General features: G+C 41.0%; 1 protein-coding gene across 1 annotated transcript in view; it reads right to left on the bottom strand.

Annotated features, from left to right (window-relative positions):
- Nucleotides 1–26,088, bottom strand: part of SLC35F1 (solute carrier family 35 member F1) — a 194,726-nt gene that overhangs the window by 10,791 nt on the left and 157,847 nt on the right. Inside the window, exons 4-7 of the mRNA XM_080999729.1 lie at nucleotides 16,623–16,782; nucleotides 14,962–15,118; nucleotides 11,438–11,490; nucleotides 8,229–8,383 (exon numbers count right to left, since the gene is read on the bottom strand). Of these exons, the coding sequence (XP_080855855.1) occupies nucleotides 8,229–8,383; nucleotides 11,438–11,490; nucleotides 14,962–15,118; nucleotides 16,623–16,782 (525 nt within the window). The remainder of the gene's footprint in view (nucleotides 1–8,228; nucleotides 8,384–11,437; nucleotides 11,491–14,961; nucleotides 15,119–16,622; nucleotides 16,783–26,088) is intronic.

The raw sequence follows: 26,088 nt of genomic DNA, 5'->3' as shown, positions 1-26,088 counted from the left end.
TGCTGCCTTCTCTACCAGTTGAGAAGCAAAATATTCTGCGAAGCAGAGCCTGAGCAAGGCATCTCATCTGCTTTGAAACATTCATGATCCTATAAAATTCTTGCTAACATTTCTGAAAGGTGGATAACAGCTGCCAGCATAAGAGCAACAGATTTTACCACAGAACTAATGTGGAATGTCTTATACAAAACTGGGGAAGATCACAGAGGAATTCTGTAAGAGGTAAGAAAGCTCTCACAGGTTTCAGCTGAATTTATTTGGATTGTGTGGGTTAAAGATCATGGCTTAATTCAGGTGTGGGGAACCTTTGGCACACCACATGTTGCTGAATTATAGCTCCCATCACCACTGGCCATTGACCAACTTGGCTGGGGCTGATGAGATCAACAACATTTGGATGACCATTGGTTAAAAGAGCTAAAGGAGTCAGCAAGCAGGTAATGGGAAAGGTCTCTTCCCAAGATCCTGGAGAGTCACTGTCAGACAGAGCCAACAATACTGAGCTAGATGAACTAATTATCTGATCTGATCAGATCTAAGGCAGCTCCCTGCGTTCCTTATCCCTTTACAGGGCAGAGTGCTTTCAAGGTTTCATGGAAGATCCATTTGCATAAAACAACTAAATAATTTGTGTCAGAGATGTCAGTGGTCTAAACATACAAGACCGCTGAACAGAGGTGTGCATCAACAAATGCGCATTAATAGGCAGACGAAATATACTGCACATGCATAGGTTGTAAAAGATTTTTGGTACAAATCTGGTTTTGTTCTCTGTAACATCTTTCTTCTGTTGGTGAACCCATCCCCACCCCACCCCCACCCCCCATGTAACAATGAGAGCAACACACACACACACACACACACACACACACACAATTACCTATTGATTTTCAAAAGTAAAGTCCATTGTATATGCAATTATAAATCTCTAAGGTCTGATATACCACACTGCAGTGTCAAAGGGCAGAATGTGACTTTTGCCATTAATTCATTCTCATCAATCATATGCTTGGCTGGAAAAGTAAAGGGTAGACAGATAGAGACAAACAATCCAATTTACCAGAAAAAGCTACACTGGAGATGCTGTACCATGTTCTTCTGCTGATATATATAATTCTGAACCTTAGCTTCACATGGACTTTTGCATTAAGACAGGAGTGACCAGCATGTAGCCCTATGGATGCTGTTGGATGACAGTTCTCATCATCCCTGAGCACTGGCCATGTTCCCTGGGGCTGATGAGAGCTTGAGTCCAAGAGCATCTGGACAACCACAGGTTAGTCACTCTTGTTCTGAGGTTTCCCCATTCCCCCTAAGCACACAGCAACTTGGGTCAATGCTTGAAATCAGAGCAGCTGAGCCAATGACACCACTTCTTGCAAGGAATCTAATATGCACATTGTGATATCAGAGAAGAATTAAGCAATGGCATCAAGAGAAGTGCAACAGGTAGAGAGACCCACAAGGATCAAATAGTTACTTCTAAATAATTAAATTTAGAATTCAGGCATAAACTGGATCAAACTCAGTACCATGATGGGATAGGTCTACTCTTGGTTCCTACACAGGGATCAAAAGGACATCCTGTTATAGCCTTAGCTGCTACCTCTGTTTTATAAAGGAAAGATGAAAATCATCTGAAGAGTACATCTAATTCCCCTGGCTTGCAAACCATTTTCTTAAAGACATGATGCTTAGAAGTTTGATTGGATTCCCTTCCTGCATTCTGAATCAGCCTCTAATTGACTGAACACATTTCAAAGGCCTAGTTTGCATTTGTAGCTGAACAAGAGCATACACAGCACAATTTCACAGTCATGCTGAGCAGTAAATGAGACATCACTTTGAAAACATTATCAAAATTGTAAGGACCGAATGGCCAACAAAATAATCAAATAGGAGCATCTGTATATATCCCAGATCCTTTCACAGTTTAAGTCACACAGAGAGATGGATTCATACTAAGTTAGCCACACTTTAATCCCATTGAAATCAATGGGACTTGTGTTAGCTGTGACTAACCTCTCCCACTGATTTCAATGGGACCAAAGTGTGACAAACTTAGTTTGGATCCAACCTGTAATCAGGACAAATGAGGGGAATCAGCAGAGCCCAGGAGTGAATAAAAGGCACATTGTCAGGATGCCTGCAGAACAAATAGGTACAGACAACCAAGGGAACCATGTGGTTACTGCAAGTTAAAGGAGAGGTGGCAAACGTGGAACAAGTTAAATGCAAAGTATGGGATAGTGCCCCTTCATTGTTAACTATAGTAAATACTTGGCTCCCCATGCTTGACAGTAGTTTGCCTTTAGCCAATTTAGCTAGAAAACATCCAGCAGCATCTATAGGAGTGACTTGGTGGCCACAAGTAGAGACCAGCCTTCTGCAACCTGGTACCTTCTAGATTGTTTCCTAGGATTTTCATCAAAGTGTGAGAGGCAATACACTTCACAAATACTATAGCCTACAAAGCCCTAAACAACTTAGATCCAGGGTAACTTAAGGATCTCCTGAACCCCTTTATCCCAGCTTGATCATATTCAGGAGCGTGGTTGGTCATTCCCTGAGTTCACAAGGCTTATTTGATCAAAACAAGAAACGGAGACTTTAGTGTCATCAATAGAGATTCAGCTGGTACCTTCTGTTTCCACTGCTAAAGCCAGCTGAAAACTTCTATTCCACCAGGCTTGTGCAGGCAGTTAAGAACACATCTTTCCACAATAGTTATTTGATTTCAAAAATGTTATATGGTTTTTGTATTTTTTGTATATATTATTGTAAACCAATCCGATTTTTGTGTGTGAATGTGTATATAAAACAATTTTCTAAATGAATAAAATGAAAAAGCGAATGCCACATGCTTTGGGTATCAACACATAATTTTGTTCTATGGTACCTTCTTAAGGAGAGAAAGTCTGACGTATTTACACTTGCTAGGGATTTCCTCATTTTAATGTATAAATGTGCGTAGATACATGATGTCTACACATGCTGAATGGCATGGGGCTGCTGCCAAAAACAGCCATCCTTTGCACCCCTCCTCTCTCTCCTGTGTCATACTGCAAGCTCCTCTTACCCATTGTGTGTGAGTAAAACACAGTGTGATGGCATCACTGTATGAGGACCATAGCTCAAAATATTATGGTGGTGGGAGGGCAGAGAAATTAGACACAGGGCTGCTGTTTCCATCCATACTCACATGAACTTTGTAGCATCTCATTCCCTCCCTGAGCAGCATCTGAAACCTTCATGGTGCTGTAATATTTTGTGGTGTTTATATTTCACCTGCTTGTGCATTCCTGTTATTTCCCCAGCTATTTCATCTCCTTTCCTCAAATCACAAACTCTAGCTTTTTCCAGCTCCACATATTCCATTCAAATTGTGCAAATTACTATAATGTTGTAGTCCAACTAATGGCTGCATCTAAGATTAAACAGAATGAGTGATCTTGCCAGTGCAGAATAGAATTTACTGTAGTTGGCTTGCTGGTTTAATGACATAATACAGTGTGACTGAACCTCCTGGTGCAGAACACACTCAGTAATGCATGACTCTGCTACCAGAGAATGAGATATAAACTGCTTATAGAACCTAGTGGGAATATAATTTTCTTAGAAAAGCTAAAATTCAGCATTTGGCTTGCAAATGAAAAAAAAAAAAAGAATCTAAGGAGCCTAAATTAACATTAACACTGAGAAAAAATGGCAACTAACTTGATCAAGACCTCTCATTAACTCTGCTAGCAGATAAGCAAGAAGTGCAGTGGAAAAGTTAAAAGTTAATGTAATATAATGTAATGTAATAAAAAGTAGAGACATCACCCTGCCAACAAAGGTCCGTATAGTTAAAGCCATGGTTTTCCCAGTAGTGATGTATGGAAGTGAGAGCTGGACCATAAAGAAGGCTGATCGCCAAAGAATTGATGCTTTTGAATTATGGTGCTGGAGGAGACTCTTGAGAGTCCCATGGACTGCAAGAAAATCAAACACATCCATTCTTAAGGAAATTAGCCCTGAGTGCTCACTGGAAGGACAGATCGTGAAGCTGAGGCTCCAATACTTTGGCCACCTCATGAGAAGAGAAGACTCCCTGGAAAAGACCCTGATGTTGGGAAAGATTGAGGGCACAAGGAGAAGGGGACGACAGAGGATGAGATGGTTGGACAGTGTTCTCGAAGCTACAAACATGAGTCTGACCAAACTGCGGGAGGCAGTGGAAGACAGAAGTGCCTGGCGTGCTCTGGTCCATGGGGTCACGAAGAGTCGGACACAACTAAACAACAACAATATAATGTAATGTAATAAAAGTTAATATCTGCAGAAGGGGCAGTGGAACATAGGAATATAGGAAGCTGAGGTAGATCACTGGGTCCATATAGCTCAGTATTGTTTACACTGAATGGCAGCTGCTCTCTGGGGTTTTTAGATGGGGGAATATTCCCAGCCCTACTTGAAGATGCTGAGGATTGAACCTGGAACCTTCTGTATTCAAAGCAGATGCTCTACCACAGAGCTAAAGCCATTCTCAAAGCTCTTTAGGTTGAATGTGAAATGCTGACATAAATATATATCCTTAATTTGCCCCAGTTTATGTTGAGGCACTGGGCTTGTTTGTATGTTCTTTTCATTCCCACCTCTATTCTTACTTTCTCTCTGGCTCCCAGAAGCTCTTCCCTTGCTCTGTGGGGAGAGGTAAACAACCAAACTGCAAAGCCCCGCAGAAATGTGAATAAAAGATTCTGTCCGAACTGAAGGATTCCATGCATTACAGTAATGAGACACAACCATCCGGAGAAGGAAAACAACAGGGGATCACTGAAAACAGGACATGCCAGTATTTAGTCCATTAGGAATAATGAGTGACTTAAAGGCTAAAATGTGAAAGGCCATGAGAGAGAATGGAAACTATGTCCACGCTGGCCTTTTCAAACAGCTGTAGTCTAATTTCAGCAACCAAGTTCTTCATTTCTATGTGTGCTGCTGCTGCTGCTTCAGTGGGAATGACATTTTAGTAGCTCCCCATGGTTTAGCCTCATGTCAAGGAGGAAGCAGTGGCTACCTCACACTCTCTTGACTTAAGGAAAAGAAAAATGAAGGTGCCTGCATTTGAAAAGAGCACCTTCCCTATTTGTGTCCCAAAGGACAGAAGTAGTTACTCTGAACAGTCTGCCCTGTCAACTTCTCAGGTTTTGCTCAAGGGATCCTGAGAATTACTGTTGGACTTTGCACTGGGAATCAAAAACACCTAATTACTGCTGATGAAGTGGGAATCCATCACTGGTACAGGCCTTTCCGATGGTAGTCCTAGCAAAAACCACATGTAAGCTTCTAGAGCAAATGCATATATTTGCTGTGGGGCAAGAAGATTGCTAATAGGCTGCCTTTGGTCATTTTAACTGAACTTTTGAGATCAATTAGTACGGATTTAAACCTCCACTACATGGAAGTTCATTGCACTCAATGAATTCTGAGCATCTTAAAAAAAAAAAAGTCTATGTCAAATGGCGCCCTCTCGATTGCATTTGTTGGATTAAACTCCTACCATCTCCGACTCATGGCTATGCTGGCTGGGGCTGATGGGAACTGAAGAGCAACAACATATGGAGAGCATGACACTGGCTACTCCTGGCCTGTTTGGAACAGCTAACCACAAATCATTATACTTTAATAATAAAAATGAAATAAACTCCCTACATATTAAACAGCCCATTGGAGCTGATTGCCAGTCATAAAGCCATATTGCTGATTTAACTGGAGCCCATCATGCCTGTACCAATATAGCCTACTATGGCTCTGGCATGTGAGGGGAACATAATAAATTTAAAACAAAAAACACCTCAGTTCCAAATGTCATCAAGACAACACAACCTCCTGATACAGGGAAGTGAAATCCTAACAAAACACATCTGGATGTTCCCTCTCCCTCCTCTTCCCTCCCCTCCATTTAATTTCCAAAGCTCTAAAGCTCAGTAAAGCTAGTTTCCTACATTCCCTTTGATTTCCAGAGATTTACTGCTGTAGGTGCAATAAAGCTTTCAGATGATAAAAGTAGCAGCACAGGGGGAGGGGAAAATCACAACAGTTACTTGAAAGCCTTGTAAAAAATATGTTCTGCAAGAAGTACTAAAATGCTCAAATGATTCTAATTCAGCATAAAGTCATTTACTTTCCACTGAAGAGAGGCTTTTGCCCATTGGTCAATATGCTATAAAACAAAAGGGATTAGTGCAGCCAAGAAGGGTTGCAGCTGGGCTAAAAACAGAACAGGTGGAAAACATGCAGAGTATACCGACCTTAGCAGGATAATTAATATAGGTCATTTACGGCTAATGTGTTATGCTTCGTGGTTGGGGGGAGCTTAAAAGCTTGCCTTCCTCTTATAAATGACAAGGAAAACTCAAACAAAAATTACAGGGCTGCATTTATAGTCCGAAAGCCAGAAGTATAAATTCTGATCAACAGGAAGCTGAAGTCAAATCAGATGAGCTGACATTATTCAGTACATGAGTTATTTATAACTTGTAAATGTCAAGTTAGTTTTGCACAAAGTAAGAGTTTTAGTCTGGAAGTTGTACCAGTAATTCAAAAACTGGAGTACTGCAGTAGTGACCTATGTATGCAGTTGTATTTGCATAACTATGGTTTCTTTGGTCATTAAAGCATTATTTCTGAACTATGTTTACCTGAAAACCAGACTTTGAGAACTTGGTTTGAAAGCATGCTTTATGTTTAACATTATTAAGACTTATATCTGCACAGAGCAAACCCTGAAGGCAGTTCACCTGCTGTTCTAGACACTCCGCTTGCAAGGTATCAAGCAGGCCTTATTAGTCTTGCCCTACATAAGGCTTCTAGAGGGAAAGGCACAGTTCCCCATATACCATGGTCACATTGTACATTTAGGACCTTAACCAGGGTTAAAGTAACAAACCATGGATAGTACTAACTATGGTTAAGCATCATGTCTACACTGGACCATTGTAAGCAGGTGTGCACATCCTGATACTGCTTATTATGCAAATAATGAACTGTTGATCTCAATTTCTTGCTTCCTTCAGCTGGTCAAATGCTGACTGTAGGATTTTTGTAACAACCTTTTACAAGCAAAGAAAAGTTTTTAAATTTCAGCCACACATAATAAATACTGGAAGCATTCTATCTAGTTTCAGATTTTGAATGTTTTGGATACCTAGCTTCATTGGAACTTATATACAGTTTTTACTGATGTTAGTTGCTTTAGTTTTCAAATTGCATAGGTGGAGGATTAAATTTTAAAATAAATGAATAAGTGAAAAGTCTCATTACCTTCAATTCAGAGTTGGATAAATTCAAAGGTTTTTATTTTTAATTTTATTAGGGATAAACCAAAATTACTCACTTTTTTGTTCACATTTTTGGGGTACATTTTTGTTTGTCTGCTTGTCTGGGTTGAAGGCTCCAAAGAGCTGTATAATTTCCTGGTGACTTTTTCGTGGGGAGAGGAGCACTCCTGAGAAAATGTCTGCCTGCTCATTTATACTGACATTTATTGCTCTCACTCTCAATCAGCTTCATTTGTCCTCAGTGACACCATCATGTAATCAAATCTGACTAGCTATAGAGTGTTCCATATAACACAATCTGATTCACTATATACTATGTGATCCCCGATTAGCCAAAATAACCCATGTGACAAATCCAGGAAGGAGAAAGGTGCTTCAGGTGAAGGAAAGAAATGGGACTGATACAGCATCAACCAGAAGAAAAAAGGAACTAAACACAGGAAGGAGGGGAGAAAGAAGTGTATATTTGTACTGTGCTTTTCCAGAAATATTTCAGCCCCACTGAAATTGATATTTTTGACCTGAAAATTGAAACAGGAGAATATTTGGCATACGTCTAATTCATATTCTAGTTATTCAGCTTTGCTCCCCCGCCCCCCGGGTCAGGGAAAGTTTGCCCCCACCTCCAGCAACTGCATAGATATTCTGTCATCTGCTGGTCACAACTGAACAGAGACAGTCAGGAAGGATAGCGTCACACCTCCAAATGGGATGCAGCAGTTTCAGAAGAAATTTTGTGTGTGATGGGCTACTCCTTTCCAACAAGACATGAAGTATATAAATTCTGGAGTGAAAGAAGTCTGGAGATATTGCCATTGTTTTTGCTGTATTGATTTTTCTGCATCACCAAGTTGCCTGCAAGAGAGCAATCAATTATTCAAATGCAAAGTCTGCTCCATTTACCTTGTAGTAGAAGAGAAAGAATCCACAGAAAAGGCTGTACAAGTCTGCTGTAAGCAGGGAGAGGTTGACTGCTGTAGCGCTAGTCTTCTTAATGACCACAGGCATGAAGCTGTAGAGGCCAAACATACAAGCACTAAAGCCAACATAGAGCAATCCTGAGAGGACAAAGAACCAGAAAAAGTGGAGTGGGTGGGGGAGAGAAAAACAACAACAGTTAGCATTCTCCTTCACAACTTTTCTAAAAGGCACATTTTCTGCTAAGAGGAAAGTTAAGAACCCCACACTACTTAGAAGAGGCTCAAGACTTCCTTTAGGATAATGATGCGATGTGAGATGAGAGGCGAGAGATAGCCCTATAAGCCTGTGAAGTTCTAAAATGAATATGGCTTGATTCCTTCCATTAAAAGTGGAAACCATTTAACTGTCTTAGGGACAGAGGTCCACAGCTATTACTGTTTCAAGGGCAGCAAGGCTACATTCTCCAATTCAATGGAAGGTTCATAACTGAGGCAGACTGCATGTGATTCATGAAGAAACAGTCTTCATTTAAAATTATCCTCAGGTAGCATGGTTGGGAAAGACATCTGCCTGAGAGCTTCTTACAGGTGTTTGAAGGGAAGAGACCAAGGGTCTAACTCAGCAAGGTGGTTTCTTGCATTCAGATATGTGTCCTTGGCTATGAAATAAATGTGCTGAATTTAAAATCTAAGAGAACATAGCTGTTGACACAGTCTTTATTAAAACCTTCCAGTTACTGCAATAACAAAAGTACAGTTCTGTATCAGATTCCAGAACCGTCTGTCATCGTCCTTCACAATTTGGGTATTCTTGAACAGGCAACTGAGCAAGTACAGCTGCTATGGTTGCACAATTTACAGCCAGCCAACAATGAGAATGATGTCTGTATATTTAGCAATATTTGCTACAAAATTGTTGCTTGTTGTTTCAATATGAAATCTATCTCAACATGGACAACATGGTGCCTTCCAGATGTGGTTGCACTCAAACTCTCATCAGACCTAGACAGCATGGCCAACAATCTAGAGGGCATCCCTGAGGCTTCTTTGTCTTCTTTTCTAGTTGTAAAACAGGGGTGGGGACCCTAAAGAGCTCAAGGGCTGCATTTTCTTCTGGACAACCTTCCAGGTCCCACACACCAATGGTAGGTGGGGGCAGAGCAACTATTGCAAAGTTTACTTGTTCACCATAGATTAGTTTCCACACAGACTTGCCTTGTACACTGCTCTTTGTCTTCCATCCCAGAAAGCAAGAAGCATTCTCAGAGTTCAAGGCAAAAAGCACTCCAGAGAAATGCAAAGCAGGATTGGTTAGGGCTGTGGCCAGGCAGAGAAACCGGGAGAGAGGTGATAGACCCCATTTGGTCTCCAGGTCAGAGTTTCCCCATCGCTGCCACGGGATAGTAGTATGAACAAACCTGTCCCAACGCCTGTTTTGGTGAGGCATATGCTTTTGCAAAAGAAAAAGGGGATCCTGAGAGAAGCTGCTTTTGATGAGAGAACAATTTGGGGGATTACTGGAGCCACATGGTTTCTGGCTGAGATACCTCGACTGCTGCTGCGGTCAACTTAGCCAATAAATTTGTAAATTCACACCACAAAACACCCTTTCTTCCCCCTCTCACTAAAAGGGAAATGAGCCCCAGAAGGCTCTTAAAACACTCCACTGCTTGAAGAAAGAGCGCGACCATCCTTTATATTGATTTGTTGCTTAGTTTCTGAGCCACACTGTCAAAACTACTAAGACTTCTTGTGGCAGAGCTTCATGGCAGATGTGCCTCTCTCTATTAAGGTTTTGCAATAATTAGAGGAAATGATGAGAGAAAGCCCAAGGGGAGCAACGGTTTACCATGAAGCTTATTATAACGCCACTGCTCAGGGATTCTCTCTGTCACTAGTTGACTCTGACTGCTTTTTAACCTGCTGCTTTTGATGTTCATTTTGTAAGTAGGTTGAACAGGGAGTTGCTGATCAGCACATTATTCTGCTTTTTGTTATAGGAGCACACTGGTGCTCAACTTGCCATTTGACGCTAGCCAGCATCCATATCTTCCTCTTAGATCATTCTGTCATTAGAAATAGGAAATCCCATCTTTATTGGAAGCATTGCACCTGAATGTTGATTCTTACGTGGAAAATTGTCTGCTTAGCAGTGCAGTGCCTTTCCCCATAAATTAGTTCCTCTCATTCAGCTAAGTGCAAAAATGAAATCCAGTACAAATTTCATAGTGTGTGGTGCCTTCAATAGTGGAGGCACTGCTCATGCGCCGTCTTGTTTTCTTTGAAGCAATTATAGGTTTACGACAGAAGTAAGATTTTGAGCAACTCGGATATCTAATGCTGGCTTTGTTTTCCTTCCTCTCATTGGCGGTGGCTGTGAAATGCTGCCTTTTCTTGTTAGCTTTTGGAACACTCCATCTTTTAATCTTTTAATGGAATTGTGATGCTTATACTTTATCGGATTTTTATTTTGCATTACACTTATACCCCACTTTTTCTTTCCTTTTATTTTTTCCTTGCAATATCCCTGTGAGATAGGTTAGGCTGAAAGATAGTGACTGGCCCAAGATCCCCCAATGAGCTTCATGGCTTCCAGTTCCTATTATGACACACTAAGCACTACACCACACTGGCTCTAGTGCACAAATAGTTGGACTAGAGGAAAAACTGTAGGTCCAGGGAGCCAGTAGTCCATGGGACTGGACTGGTGAACCCAAGGAGTGCCCCCCTCTCTGGTTATGCAATGCAGTCACTTTCTCTTGAGCTAGCTGGAAACACTGGCCTAGGGCTCAGCCCTCATCTTCCCAGCATGAAAGCGTAAACAGGCTTCAGAATATCCTGTGCACCTCAGTCACTCCCTTCCATTGAACTGACTGGCAGGAGCGAGCAGGTGAAGTGCAAAGGAGAAAACTCTTCTAAAGTTTCTGTTGCTATTCAGTGGTGGCGAGGGGCATTAAATTGCCCTTTGGCCATTTCACAGCTCAAATGGAAAAGCGTCAATGTTTCCAAGCCCTACAGTGCTTGCTCAATTCCAAACACTACTCCCTGTGCAGAGAATGTTACAAAGGTATCTTGTTTCCAGTCTTGGACAGGATGTTACAAACGTTGCCTGTTCAACAATGCAAGCACACATCCAAAACATCGGTTCTTTTTTTCAACAGCAACCACTAGAGCGATAAGTTGCGCTCTTACCTATTTGCCAATCCCAGGGAACTTTTAACAACTCCTTGTGTTCCATTATGGCACTGAAAAAGAAGAAGAAGAAAAGTAAAGGTAAAATTTCATGATGGGAACTCACATTATTTCCAATTAGCTCCTGAAATGAAGACAAATAACTGAGGTTTAGAAATAGATTTGGGAGAACTCCTGCACAGGTTAAATGCTGTCAGGTCTGTTTAGTCAGCTCTGTCTTTATCCCTGCACATCTCTCAGTTTGAAAGGTAAATGGCACAGTAATAAGAGTCACTAACACACCAATGAGAGCTGCTTTAATGAAAATGGGCTATCTGCCTAAAGCTGCATATCCACACTGTATGATATACCGGCAACTATTCAGTGTATTAATATTTTTTGGAGCTAGCAAATAAAATATTAATGATGCATTTGTGTGCATTATATTCTCTTTTAAGCTCCTCTGTAGCCAATAAAAATCCAAATAAATCACAGGCAAGAACTGACTGACCACACAGGAATGAATACCATGGAAGAAACATAGCATAATGCAAGTGTTCATCAAAACTGATGAAGCTGAGATGCGGTCAAGATTTCTCAGTATACACCATATTTTGATAAGTTCATTAACACTAATATAAAGTTGATCTTAAGTCCTTCTATTAGAGGGACTTGCTTGGGACTAAGTTCCAGTGAACTCAGTGGCAACTTCTTTCTATTCAACATGAATAGGACTAAATTGTGTTTCTGAAGGCTTGACAATCAGATGTTTTAGAAGATAATAGGCTATTTCTGCATATCTCCATTGTTACTGCCTAATTTGCCTAATTTACCAACAGTGGGTATTTCCATGCAAGTAAGCTAGCCCTAAAAACTGGGTGTCTCCATTGCCCTGAAACCCCCAGGTATAGGGCAGTATATAAATTCAATTAATAGTAATAATAATAATAATAATAATAATAATAATAATGTAGCATTAACATCACACAGAGGCAGAATGACACCCAAGTTCCTGGGTGAAGGACTGAGCCTGTGGCTTATTTTGGGAACAAAGAAAGCAGACAGCTCACATGTGTAGTGCTTGGGTAGGGGAAATGTTTTGCAATGTGCATTTTGTGGCTCTGTTTTTGTATGTGCATTTGACGATAAGTGATCTAAAAAACTGTTGCCATCTTGAAAAAATAGACAGGGGTGAGATTGGCCAAAAGTAGAAGAGAAGCATTATGTATAGAGAGGTGTGAGAAGGACCCAGCAACAGCTGAGCACTAAATAGGTTTTAAAGCAGGAGAGCTTAGTATAAGAAGAATTCTTGGTGGTAGAAAGTGTCTGGAGCAAATAGTTTCAAAGTACTGGCCAAGCTAAGAGGATAATCTGTTGTAAAAAGGAGAAGGTGGCCCCATGGCATCATTTTCACTTTCATACTGTGCTATCTAGCATTAAAACATATGCCTATGGTGCTGTGGAAGATACATTAAATGTTACGGATTGAACCCAAGTTTCATACTATCCTTGCTGGGTTAATTCAGTTCAGCACCAAAAATCCATATCGTTTTCCTACAGATGCTGGGAGAAAAGAGACAAACAGATGTATGTCTCATACATATTTATATATGCAGGATAATCTCATCATTTTCTGTAAAGCATTAGATTAACAATACATCAGCAACAAATACAGCATAATTTTTATTCTGCTTCTCAGGATGAAGCTACCAAGAAAAAAGATTAAGCTGGAGGCAATGAAATCCTTTGGATTTGCCAATAAAATTCATCTTCCTCACACTAGTTTTTGCATAAAATATCTATTTTCCCCCAATCTGTTATTACCATGTAGAATTGTCTCAAGACAATGCCCAGACCAGATTCCATTTGATTCTAATCTTTCCTGGAAGTGAAAATAATCAGAACAGCAACTAATTTAGCAACATAATTCAGTGATGACTTGTACATTTTAATGATAAATTCCCTTGTCAGTCAAACTTTTAAAGCTGTCATTGTGCATGCATCCTCAGAAATCCTTGCCATTGAGAACAGGAGGTATTTATGCCAGGAAAAGACTGGTAATTGCTTATACACAGTAGCCAGCTTTCCTTGAGGAGTGAGTTTTTCTTAATATAAAGTAGCATTCTATGATGCTCCCCTCCTGTCTGACTCTTAAGTGGCAAAGTTCACTAATGACTAAAGCACATTGCCTTTTCCGCATGTCTGAGCTGTGTACACACTATAAGACACATTTGAGGCACACTTCCCCCCGTAAAAAATTCTGGGCACTGTAGTTTGCTGGGAGTTGTAACTCTGTGAAGGAGAAACTACAGTGGCCAGAATTCTGTGAGGGGGACAATTGCTTCAATGTGCACACAGCCTACATCAGTTCCAAGACTACAGGGATTGCCCCTTTGGGCACTTTACTTTCCAAAGCTCGGATCCTATTTTATTTTCCGCAGAAAATATTATTTCTTCCGCTTGACAGGGAAAGCAGAGCATGACGTGCCCTTTGGGGCTGTCCAAGCACAGTATTGCTGCCTGTGGGCCAGTGCAGGTTTTGCAGAGTGCTGATTTAGAACATGACTGAAATCCATTAAGTTGAAATATTAACACTGACCAAGAAGAGGCTCAAGAGAAGCAGTGGTAATAAAGAGCCATACTGTGAACAAAACCTGCCCAACCTTAGAAAATAAAAGGATTGGTGCTCCAAATGTGTCAATAACAAGGAAGCTTGTGTTTGGTGGTCCAAAATGTTAAATAAAACACCAGTAAGGTCCCTAATATTCTGAAAGGCTTTGAAAGTCACAATGCATGCATTTTATAATATTAGTTAGGTATTCTTTATTCTTTATTAGTTAATTATTCTTTAGTTAGTTATTCTTTACTCTAGCCAAGCTAGATGTCATTCTTGGTTCCCTGTATATTTTCCATCAAGGAGGACACAGCTGGGAGATGATTTTGAAAAACAACCAAATGGGGAAGGGTGAAGCACAGCCTTCGTCCAGTCTTCAGCTCTCCATCACAGCTTCCAGAGATGGATTTTCATTTTTAAAAAAACACCAAACCAAAACCAGCAGAAGAATAAGGCACACATTGAGCACTAGTGTGGTGATGTGATTAGAATGTCAGACTGAAACCAGTGAGATGCAGGATTAGATCACCACACACGAGCCATGAAACACATTTTGGAAAACTCAGTCTCCCTCAGCTAAAATGATGTCATAGGGCTGCTGTTGTGAGCATCTTGGAACATAGGTTCATTCATCCCGTCTCCCAACAGCTCATTTGGCCTTGGGCTTTTATGGTAAGTCACATTCAAACCATACCTTGGTGGGCTACAAACTACAAGCAATTCTTTTTCATCAGCAGGTATTTTATCTGGAATGTATGGCCAGTGGCAGCTGAATGGATGGAGGACCAGGGGTTTGGGGGCCATTCAACCTCTACAATACACATGAAAGCGCATGTGATTGGGAGATTTCTAATGAAACAAAGTGAAGAGATGGCATGGGGCTTTCTGGTTTTGTTTCAATAGTAGCAGGCAGCTGCCTTTCCTTACTTACAGTTGAATTCCACTGAAGAAGGAACCAAAGAGTCCAATCATGCCTAGGAACTCCACCCGACTCAGGTTCCGTACGATGTACTCTTCACAAACATTGGAGATGCCGTAGAGAGTGGCTCCACCTAGTACTAGAAGGTCCCCTATAAGTTTATTTTCTCCTAGGAGCACAAAGAGAATATATATATATATATATATATATATGAAAAAGCAGATCAAAATCTGCTATCAGAGCTCTCTATCAAATCTCTTCACACTTTTGTTAAGACTTTTGCACTTTTCCTTTGAGGGTAAATTTATCTCTGCATGTTCATTGCACATGCAGGACAGTTACCTCCAAGGAGACACTAAAGGCAAAGCTTTTGCAGCATCTTCAATGCAATGTCGTGAATTCAAAGAAAAGTGAATAGAAAGAAGTTCACAGAAGGAAATATCCATCCCACCTGTCCCCTACACCTGGCCTTGGTCCTTTGAAAAATCTCTCTAGAGGACCTTCTGAACAATGTGGGATGGGGAGCTAAGGGAAGGGGGAATTGCCCAAACTCAGGCAAATCTTGGCTCAGCTTTGAGCAATTTCCTCCACTTTCAGCAGTCCCCTACACCTCATCCCATGCTCTTTTTGGGAGGATCACTGCTATCTACGGGAAGAAGGGTGGGTAGGAAACTTTGAGTGGTTTTTAAAATATGGGGTAGCAATCAAAAATCAATCTCCTGCAGGCAGCCCAAAATGACACAAAACTAGCACTTTCCCACAGGACTTTACTCCACCTTTATATAAGTGCTGGAGTCACGCAACAATAGTACAGTGTTTGCTTTGTTATGTTAAATAGTGATTTGAGGGAGCTGTTTGTGTTTGAAGCATTGAGACTTTATGGTAACCTTTCTCTTCAAGATTTCCCAAATTCACACCCACCCACCAGTCTGTTAAAAAAGAGATTTCTCCTGATTTCCTGCCAAATTAGTTAAGCACAACTTACTCCTTGCACAAGTTGCAGGAAAGCCCTGACATGCACTGTATACAGATTGTACAGTTAAAATGATCACTAGCACATGTGCAGACCAGTTTACAGCAGCCGTACATGGCAGTCACATGCTATACATGACCTTTCAAAAGGTCATCCTGCCTTTATATAGCATTAGTGCAAATAAGGGCTTTGTTGGGACCTTAATACAGTGGTTTAAGAACAGTCCTGTTTAAGAACGATTCAGTTTACAGACTCCTCAAATCTGGAAGTAGTGTCCCAGTTTGTGAACTTTACCTCAGTCTAAAAACAGAATCTGAACGGTGGAAGGGTGCCGGTGACGGGAGGCCTCATTAGGGAAAGCGCGCCTCGGTTTAAGAATGGTTTCGGTTTAAGAACGGACTTCCGGAACGGATTAAGTTCGTAAACCAAGGTACCAGTGTACATTATTTTAAGAGTCTCATGCGCCATTTGGCCTGGATTCTTTTCCCTGCACATGCAAGGGCACGTGTATCAGACAAGCAGATGAATTGAAATAAAAACAGATGCAGTTTGTGTTGGATCTCCCTTTACAAAATACCCTTCCCAAACTCGTTTTGAGGCTACAAGGAAATCTTGTTTCTGAACTTCTCTGATTGCTGGAGAACAGCATTCCAGGCACAGCATTTCTTTCCTGCATGGAAACATGTATGCAGATCCTTACCTGCCCCTTGCTGCCTTCCAACAAGGACATCGGCTCCTGCCATGCAGCCCATCCCCAGAATGCAGACCACAATGCCAATGAAGTGCACTGCCTTGTACCGAACCAGCAGGAAGAACCAAGATAATAATATCACAACTGGAATCACAAAACAATCTAGGAGCTGCAAAGGTAAGGGGAGGAAGAAAGAGAGAGAGAGAGAAAGAAAGAGAGAGAACAACAACTTTAAAACAAAGAATTGAGGTGCATATGACTACAAATACAGGCGGCTTCTCAAAACATAAGAGCATTAAAACAGAAGGAAACAGACAGAAATACTTACCTTAGAAGAAATATGTTCAAATGGCTCAGGGGCAAAATTCAAGACCCTGCCAGTCTCTTCTTAACCCAACAGTGTTATGACTGAATCTGCTGGGTGCTAACAAGGCTTTTAGGACTGGGCCTCAACTGAAGCCGATGAGCACTTGCAAATGGGGGTCAGCGACCTTGGCAGAAAATGTCTGCTTCTTAATAACAGCACCACTTTATCAGTATTATTGCCATTAAAAAGATTCTGATAATTTCAGTAGCAGAATGGCTGTCAGTTATTTAAACAAATGCTACCACCCACATTGTTATTCCTCTTGCTGCTTCATGAGGACTCATGGGTGTGCAAAAATAAAATAAAAGGAATAGTTCTAGAAGCATAATTTTAGGGTTAATATCACAAAGTTGGATAACAGCACTGTGTGAGCATGGGTGTATGGAGAGTTAGAAGTAGGTGGTCCAAGAATATAGCCGTAGACAAATAAATAAATAGACAAGTAGTTTTGTACATTATAGGAAAAACCAAGTAGTACATATATGTGATGGAACCTAAACATTTGTGGCTTTCCTTTTGTACTTTTTTATCCAATACACAATGTGGATACTCAGGAGGAGATGAAGCAGGTGAATCTCCACTTCAAGTATAACCCAGAAATACTGATATTTCTACTGTTGCTGCTACTATTACTTACTACTACTGTGAGAACTGCACCTCAAGAATCTGCCCATGAAGCTGGATGCTAGCAGGCAAAAAATGAAGCCAGCAAGTGGAGCGTTACCATGAAAGACGCTATCTTGAATCTATTCACCCCCTGCTCAGTTTATCTATTTCTCTCTCCACACATACACTTACATATACACACACAAGCGGCTGTATCCAACCCTGCAGCTCTGTGCATGCAACACACTATGGTGTGCACAACATAAATTCCTTTCCCTCTCCCGTCCCTTCTAGCCACCCCTTCCAGGTACTCTCAGAATCGGCTCTGGAGAGTTGGGAGGTCATCTGGTGCAGACTGCGGCGAACAAGTGGGGGAGGAGAGGAAACTGAAGTCCTGTGGTGAGAGTGGAATGCTGCTAGTGTGCTGTTGGATATAAGCAACAGATAAAATTTCAAGAAAAGAGATTCTGATTGAACTGTAGGAATAACTGTTCTGACAGTAAGAGCTGTTCAACACTAGAATGGACTATCTAAAATGGTGGTGGGCTCTCCTTCACTGGAGGTTCCTAAACTGAGGTTGGATGGCTCTCTGTCAGGAATTCTCTAGCTGTGATTTCTGCATTGCAGGGGCTTGGACTAAATGACTCCTAGTCCCTTCCAGCTCTACAGTTCTATGATTCTATAGATGCACACCAAGTTAACTGGACAAAAGGCTGTATAAGCAGGAAAAAATATTTCTTGTTTCCTTCCTCAAAACCAAGCCTCCAACATTATAACTCTAGCAAGTGGTCTTCCTGTGTTCACAGGCTGGGCCTTAGAAAGTGGTGTGTGTGAGTGGGTAGGTGGGTGCAGAGCAGATTGTTGCTCTTGCCCAACAAACCTGGTTCTAAAAAAGTGGACTTTTGTGGTATGGAAAATGATGAGGAAATGTACTGGACACTGTGTGATAACAGGTCATCTGGCAGCGACTTGGCAGTCCTAAAAAAAGAGCGTTGGACCCAACACTGTAGAATAAGGACCATAGTTAGAGATGTCAACAGGAGATAGGCTCTCTCTGTGTGTGCTGGCAACTGTTCCCCCCTTCAGTAGCTAAGTTAAAAACTGTTTCTGTCAGAACTCTTTTCCTAACACTTGAGATTTCCATGAGTAAAAGTTAAGAGTTAAAATAGCCAGTGGTTAAGACCAGGAACTATTAGCTGGGTACTGCCCAATTCAATTTTTAACCAATTGATCGTCAGCAAACTGTCTCTCAGGCCTTTGCCTTTAAGATGGGGAAAATAATACTGCCTATTTCATGCAGTGGTTGTAAAAAACAACTGAAATATGCTTGTGATGTGTTTGAGCATTAAAAAACCAACATACATAAGGTTGTGTCCAATGTTAGTCCTACTCAGGAGTAAGTCCATTGAGATTAATAAGCACAACGAACTTAGCTCCATTAATTTCCATGAGTCTACACTAAATAAAACTTAGTTGGGTAAACCTATACCATTATTATAACAACGGTATTAATACCTTTGCTCAGCATATTAGAACATATACCAGTGCTTATCTAAGAGAAGCTCAGGTTAAAATTCTCAGAGATAAATCTGGAATTTTCATTTCTATGGGGAGGGAGAAATAATTTATAGCAGAGCAAAGCCAGCTCCCTTCCCTCACGCTTGAGCCCTACGCCATCAGACTGCATGAAACAGTGTCAGCTTTTGACAGAATAAAAGTATAGATGGAACCACCGTAGAGTGAATGGAAGCACCATTATGAATAACAAAAATGGCACAAGATATGCCAAGGATGTGAGGGCTCAAGCAGTCCCCGGAAACACAGGGGAGAAGAGAACGACTAATGGAGGAGCTCTGGGCTGGAAGCAGCTTCTGCATTTAAAATAAGAGCATTGATTTAAAAAGGCACACTTAGGCTACTTTGTGGAAAAATAACAAACAAACAAAAATAGCCTCAAGCGTCCCTCACAGCGCATTTCTTAATATATGAGGAAAAAGTTAACAGAAGCTACTAATAGGCATGGCGTAGGAACTATCTTACATCTGTACATCTTGGGGTTTTTTTTTAAGCCTTTAAAGTTACAAAACTGAGCATATAAAGCACAATAAGCAAACTGTCATTTTTCTGGAACGGTCACATTACGTGGGAAATTATGTTTTCAGTTTAGAGGTGCGGCAATTTCATATTTAAAGGAAACGTCCAGCTTCTCATCCCAGAGCCCCAATAGATATAAACAAGAGAAGTGTATAAACGCTGCATGAAAAACACTGCATTATTACATGTGAACCGAAGAGAAGAAAAATATAATGATCTTATGTAAGCTCGTGGTATAACATAGAAGTTTTGTCTTCGGCTGTGTGTGTGAGAGAGGGGATACTCCATATAAACATCTTACAGAATTATTTGTATCCAATATTTAACATTTACTGACATTTACAAAGACCGTTTGTGGGTACCATAGAGGTGCTGGTGGGCACTCTGGGACTCAGGAGCACTGCATTGATGACTCCTACTTTATATGTTTGCTCCAGTAAATAACAGCCTTGGATTCTTTCCTAATAACCTCCCCACCACAAAATGTTAGGGTATAAATCTAACATACAGAGGCAATACCAAACTACTTGCAAATACCCTAGAGTTGATTTTTCAAAATATAATTTTACATTAAATACTGCTGGGGTTTTTTAACATGTAACTTAACTGCAGGGTATAAGACACCACATGCCCATTAAAATAATTCAACACACATTTCTAAACATTTATGGAAACATTGTTTTTCTATTTATTCTCTCCAGGTGTAGCAAGAAATACTTGTTCATTTGTTCACCTCTTTTGATGCATTTTTTTTTAAAAAAAGAAATACTTTTATATATATAAAAAAGTGCAATCTGTAACCATGAAAAATAATGGAATATTTCCCCATTAATGTCAGTAAGATGTGGAACGCACCCTAGCTATGCAAAAATAAAAGGCTGGTCAGGTCTATTTGCTTTTCAATTAACCATTATGGAGAAAGAGAACCGGCAAATTATATTAAGCTCTTTCCACCATATGTCACTGCCTGTCCTGCCTAATATAGTCCTCCTCTTCAATAGCTAAATTTAATACGATTAAAACAAGGGTGATATGATTGTTTTACATAGTGGAATGGCTGTCCTGTCTAGCCATTAAGAAACAGCTCATTTAAAGCAATAGAGCTGCTATTGTATTGATTAGGTCTGTGCATAATGCTGCGTATAAAGCTATTCTAAAGGCCTTGTGGCTGCTTTTTATCTTATTAATAGTGTTCATGTCTGGTTACTTAACAGAGCCAAGCTGTTATACAGCAATCTGGCTGACCATTGTAACCCCATGCGAGTGACCTTCTCCTTTGTGCAGATCAGCTATTAAGTGTAAGAAACAGACTGGGGAGGGAGGGAGGAAAGCACATATCTAGCTTCTATGCATAATAGTCCTATAATGAGCATTGAGATGGGGACAGGGGGCAGGGGACAGATGCCTCATTGCCCACCCAAAAGCAGATCAATGCTATCAGGACCTTTAGAATTCAGCTTCTGACAGTTTGGGGAAATAGGAGGGAAGGAAAGTTTCCTGGGCCATGTCCACTGACAACACTTGTGATGAACACCAAAACCCTCAACACTTCTGTCCCTTTAAAAAAACCCATCTTTACCCAGAAGCTCCCTACTTATCATAGAAGAGTGAGGAGGGCATGTCCCAAACATCCTTCTCCCCGAAATACAGTGGTACCTCAGGTTAAGAACTTAATTCGTTCTGGAGGTCCATTCTTAACCTGAAACTGTTATTAACACGAGGTATCACTTTAGCTAATGGGGCCTCCCGCTGCCGCACGATTTCTGTTCTTATCCTGAAGCAAAGTTCTTAACCCGAGGTACTATTTCTGGGTTAGCGGAGTCTGTAGCCTGAAGCGTCTGTAACCCGAGGTACCACTGTACTAAAAAGAGATTATCTTCTCAGCTTCTCATTTCACAAAGCCACTTCCCTGAGACATGATAAGTATTGTCATCCTGATATACCCCATAATGTTTCCCAGCTGATCACTTCCTCCCCTTACCCATTGTTGGTCCTTGGAAAGCAGTATAAGAATTAAGAGTTTGAGCATGCCTTTATCTTCATTTGCTTGGGAAACTGCTACAGCTCTCCTTCAAGTTGAGTCTCATCCTGGATGAAAATCAGCTACATATAATTTGTCTGTTAAGTTACTGAATGTTCTTTACAGACCGAAGCCTTCTTCAGGTGGTCTGCCGTGGAGTTTAGTAAACATGCAGGGACAGATGCAAGAATGAGGGTGCTAGCTCAGCCCTCATCATCATTCCAATCATTCTCCAGAAACAGGAGAGCAACCATTTATTACCCTGTACTCACTGAGGCTCTGTTCATGTTTTAGAAAGCTGGGAAATCTTAAATGCACATCTGCTTGAGCACAGGAGGCTCCCCATTTCTGACAGCCACCCTCCAACTTGGGGAGGTGACAAGAATGACAACGGGGAGTGGAGCTAGCGTGCTTGCTCTAGAGCCCCATCTCACAACATATTGTCTGAATGCCTGAAGAGGGCTAATATCCATCTAGAACTACTTGGAAACGACTGTTCATTTTCCTTTTGATGCAATTCTGCTTTCTCTCACGCTGCTTTATCTTGAAACATTAAGAAAAGGCTTGGATTTGAACTCTGGAGTTGGTTAAGTGGTTTTCCAACTTGGGAATTTAATTATGGGAATAAAGGGAGTCTGCTAAAATGTGTGTCCCTTCCCTGTAAGTAAATGCTACTTCCCACATATTCAGACTTAGGATTATTAACATGGCTTGGGGCGGCAGTCAGTTATTGAATTTACAAAGGGTGTGTCTCTATGCCTGTCCTAACCCCACAAGAAAGGTGAGAGAAAGTGACCCTAATTGTTACAACTTTATAAATAAGGATCCAGAAATTTTGGCTGTCATAAGCCACTGCCAAATGTTTGTGGTTGCTTGGACATAGTTTCTCACTCCTCTGAAGGACAGGGGTCTCATCTGCTCTGAGCACCTCCCAAGTGCAGCACAAACAAAAAAATTACCCCTGCCTTCTCCCCAGCTCCATGACTGGGGAGAAGGCTGAGGTTTAATCCCATGTGCTGGACACTGATGGCCCACTTGTCATGTAGAGCAGAACTGCAGAGCCCTGCTATTCTTTTATTTATTATTACTATCATAATACCATTTGCCATGCAGACATGGAGAGTGGGAAACAGTTGATTAAGATATCTGTATGATTCATCTTGCAAGCCCAGAATACACTCCTATGATGAGGGCTGGAGGGAGAGAAAGGGGACAGAGAGCATGTGGAGCAAAATAACACCTTCCTCTCTGCACTCTCCCCCTATGAGTTTCTAGAAGACCCACCCACACTTGTTTTAATTATTTATACTGCCATCTTCCTCCCCACCACAAGGGGTCAGTGCAGTCAGCATCTTAAAGCCTCTGACAGGGATGGGCAAATCTGTCAATTTCGGTTCCCTCAAGTTTCTCATATCCGCCCCCAATCTGATATTCAGTTCTCCACATTTCTGCATCAGTCTGCAATTTACCTATTTTATCAAATTTATATGCTGCCCTTCTGAGGATCACAGGGCAATTTGCAGTATAAATTAACACATTTTTGTATGCAGTTTTGCATACAAAATTGTGTACTGCACATTTTTGCAAGCAATTTCTTCTTATGCATTGTAGTTTTGTAGGTTAGTTTCACAGATATACGGATATTTATGCCTACTTTCCTCTTAGTAAATGCATTTTTATAGACACTGGATAACTGCATCACAATATTTGGATAAGCGTGAATTTTGAAGGATGGCTCTGTTTTTGGTTTCCCTATTTGGTGGGGAAGTGCAAATTTGAATGTGAACTGAAATGATTTCCTACCCCATCTCTATGGACAGTGCTACCTCTTTGTCAGACAAGGTAGGGATGGGGGCAATAAAGTAGGAATTTGTAAGGTCTCCTTTCCACAGCAGGCCAACCGGATCTGATGCTCTTGAACTTGCCTGTGTATGGGAATGCAGCATCCAACTAGATTATGCACTTCTTCAGATTTTGCAATGCATTTTCACTGTACAAAAACGTGATTGATATATATATATATATATATAGTAAAAGATGCATATGAAATGCAAATTTCACTGGTGAATGCATCAGAGAGTTTGTGTTTTACAGAAACAGCAAAGAAAAATGCATACAACAATAACACAAATGAATAATAATAATAATACAATGGGATGGAACAGGAAAGGAATGGCAAACAACAGGATGGAATGGGAAGCAATGTGATGCCACAGGATGGCATGGAACAGATCTATGATTGAGTGCAAGCGAGACTGAAACTGGATGCAATCAACCCATTCCTAGTAAAAAGTCTCGCCACCGTCTCATCCTCTAGGCTCCATAAGCTCAGCAGAATGTACGCAGAGTCTTATGTGCCTTTGGCTCCCTGGTTCAAAGCAATTCATAAAACATATGTCCATGACCAAGATTGTTCCCAGCATTGCCTCAGATTATTTTATATGCCCTCTTATCCTCTCACATACAAAAGGAGGTGCGTTACTGGATAGGCTCTGGAGGCAGGACCTGATTTCTCACACAAGGCAAACTACAAGTGAGAGACAAACAGAAGACTGGAACTATTACAAATGCATTCAGAACAGAACTGCACATGGTAAAAGTGCGTGATCCCAACCACAGCCTACAGGGCAAGTCAAACCAACAACACTTGTGCATTGTGCTGTTAGGGAACTAAGCATTCACAGCAGTCAAAGGCCATCCTAGAAGAGGACAGCTCCTCTTTACAACCAGGGATCACTGGGTTTAGCAAAATTCAACCATTGCATCTGTGCAAGGATGTTGCAAACAACAGCCCCATTAATGATCAAATTCCAATTTTTTCCCCTTTTTGCACGCAGCACTGAAAAAAGGGAGCAGACAAATACATACAGGGCCTGGGTGGAACAGTTGGGAGAAAGGAAAGCACACAGAAAGCATGGGGAGAGACACACTTCAGCACACAGGGTGAAAGGATGATAAAATGGGGAGTGTGGGAATTTGAGATCATTGGAGGAAAGGTGGAATAGAAATCTAATAAATGTATACTGCAAAATGCATGGTGCATGCATTCATACATTGGCATCCTTTTGTGGGTGGGGGAAGCAGCTTTGGGATCAATAGGACACACTGGTTTCTTCCACTATCAAAGCAAAGTGCTGGTCAGCAAACTCCAGCTGGAATTAAACAAGAAACAGCTGAGCTGCTTCTCTGCCATTGATTTGCCCCCACTCCAATTACTATCTTCTGTCGCCACATTTGGGCAGCTCATTAGTGCTGGCCGCAAGCAAACTGTGTGAAGCTCTTGCCCCCCTGGCCCCCCACAGCTGCCACTTGTCAGTGACTGGCCCTGAGGTACAGTAGCAGCAGTTGCAAGAAGGATTAAGATTTCGTCCGGAGAGGGATTTATCATCCATGCTACCCTCACCTCTTCTAATTGGCAATTTCCCCTCTGGTCTTCTTGTCTAATGTGACAGATCTCGGAACTGTCTATTCTCTCTCTGACTCCAGGCATTCACTACAAAACAGGGCTCAGAAACCCACAACAGCTTCCAATCTGAGCTCTTGTTTGAAATTACACCTTTGGAGGCCAAGAATATCCAAAATGGTCTGCAACATTTTTTTTCCTAAATGCAACCACGAGCGATCATCTTCACTCTGTGAGACTGAATCCTATCAGATATAAATAAATGCATAAATACATAAGAAAACTCCCACTGTGAAAATGGCAAGTGCTATGGAAGAAGGGAGCACTGCATCAGTCATATTTATTTTTCTCTTCTAACTGGCAAACATATTGCTTTGCTTTTTGTAGACGACATTATCACACACAAACTTCATCGACAGACATATGCTCATATTTCCGATTTCAGAAATAATGAGTGAAGGTGCCAATATGTTTTTGCCAAAGAGGGAATGTGGGGAAAGAATGCAGAGAAAGAACTACTCAATAACATGTTAGTACCTGTGTACTGGTTGTTGTCTGATGCAAATGTTATCACTAGGGATGCTGTAATCTTCATTGTTCAGACATTTCACAATTACAGAGCATGGGATGGATGCACAATAGCCTGACCCACCATGAAATAGAAAGCCGATGAGCTATCTGAATTGCAATTTAAGCTATGCTGAAAGAATTATTTTGTCAATAGACATAGTAGCAAGCAGATAATCATATTTGCATTAGGTACGACTGAAATCACATATTCCTGTAACTACTCATAACATCCAATCCCTGCCTGCTTTTGTGTATGTGTATATTGTTTTTATATATAGAATTGGTTTTACATATGGAATTCTTTTTATTGTTCACCTTTTAACTGTGAAATCTCTTCCGAGATACTTATGGGAAGCAACTGACATCAAATAAATAAATATATCTCTTTAGATTTTCACATGGTTGGAGTGATAGA

Source organism: Podarcis pityusensis (genome assembly GCF_964106645.2).
Source record: "Podarcis pityusensis genome assembly, chromosome: 3".
Taxonomy (NCBI): domain Eukaryota; kingdom Metazoa; phylum Chordata; class Lepidosauria; order Squamata; family Lacertidae; genus Podarcis; species Podarcis pityusensis.
Note: the sequence above shows the minus strand (reverse complement) of the source record. Positions and strands in the feature narration are given on the sequence as shown.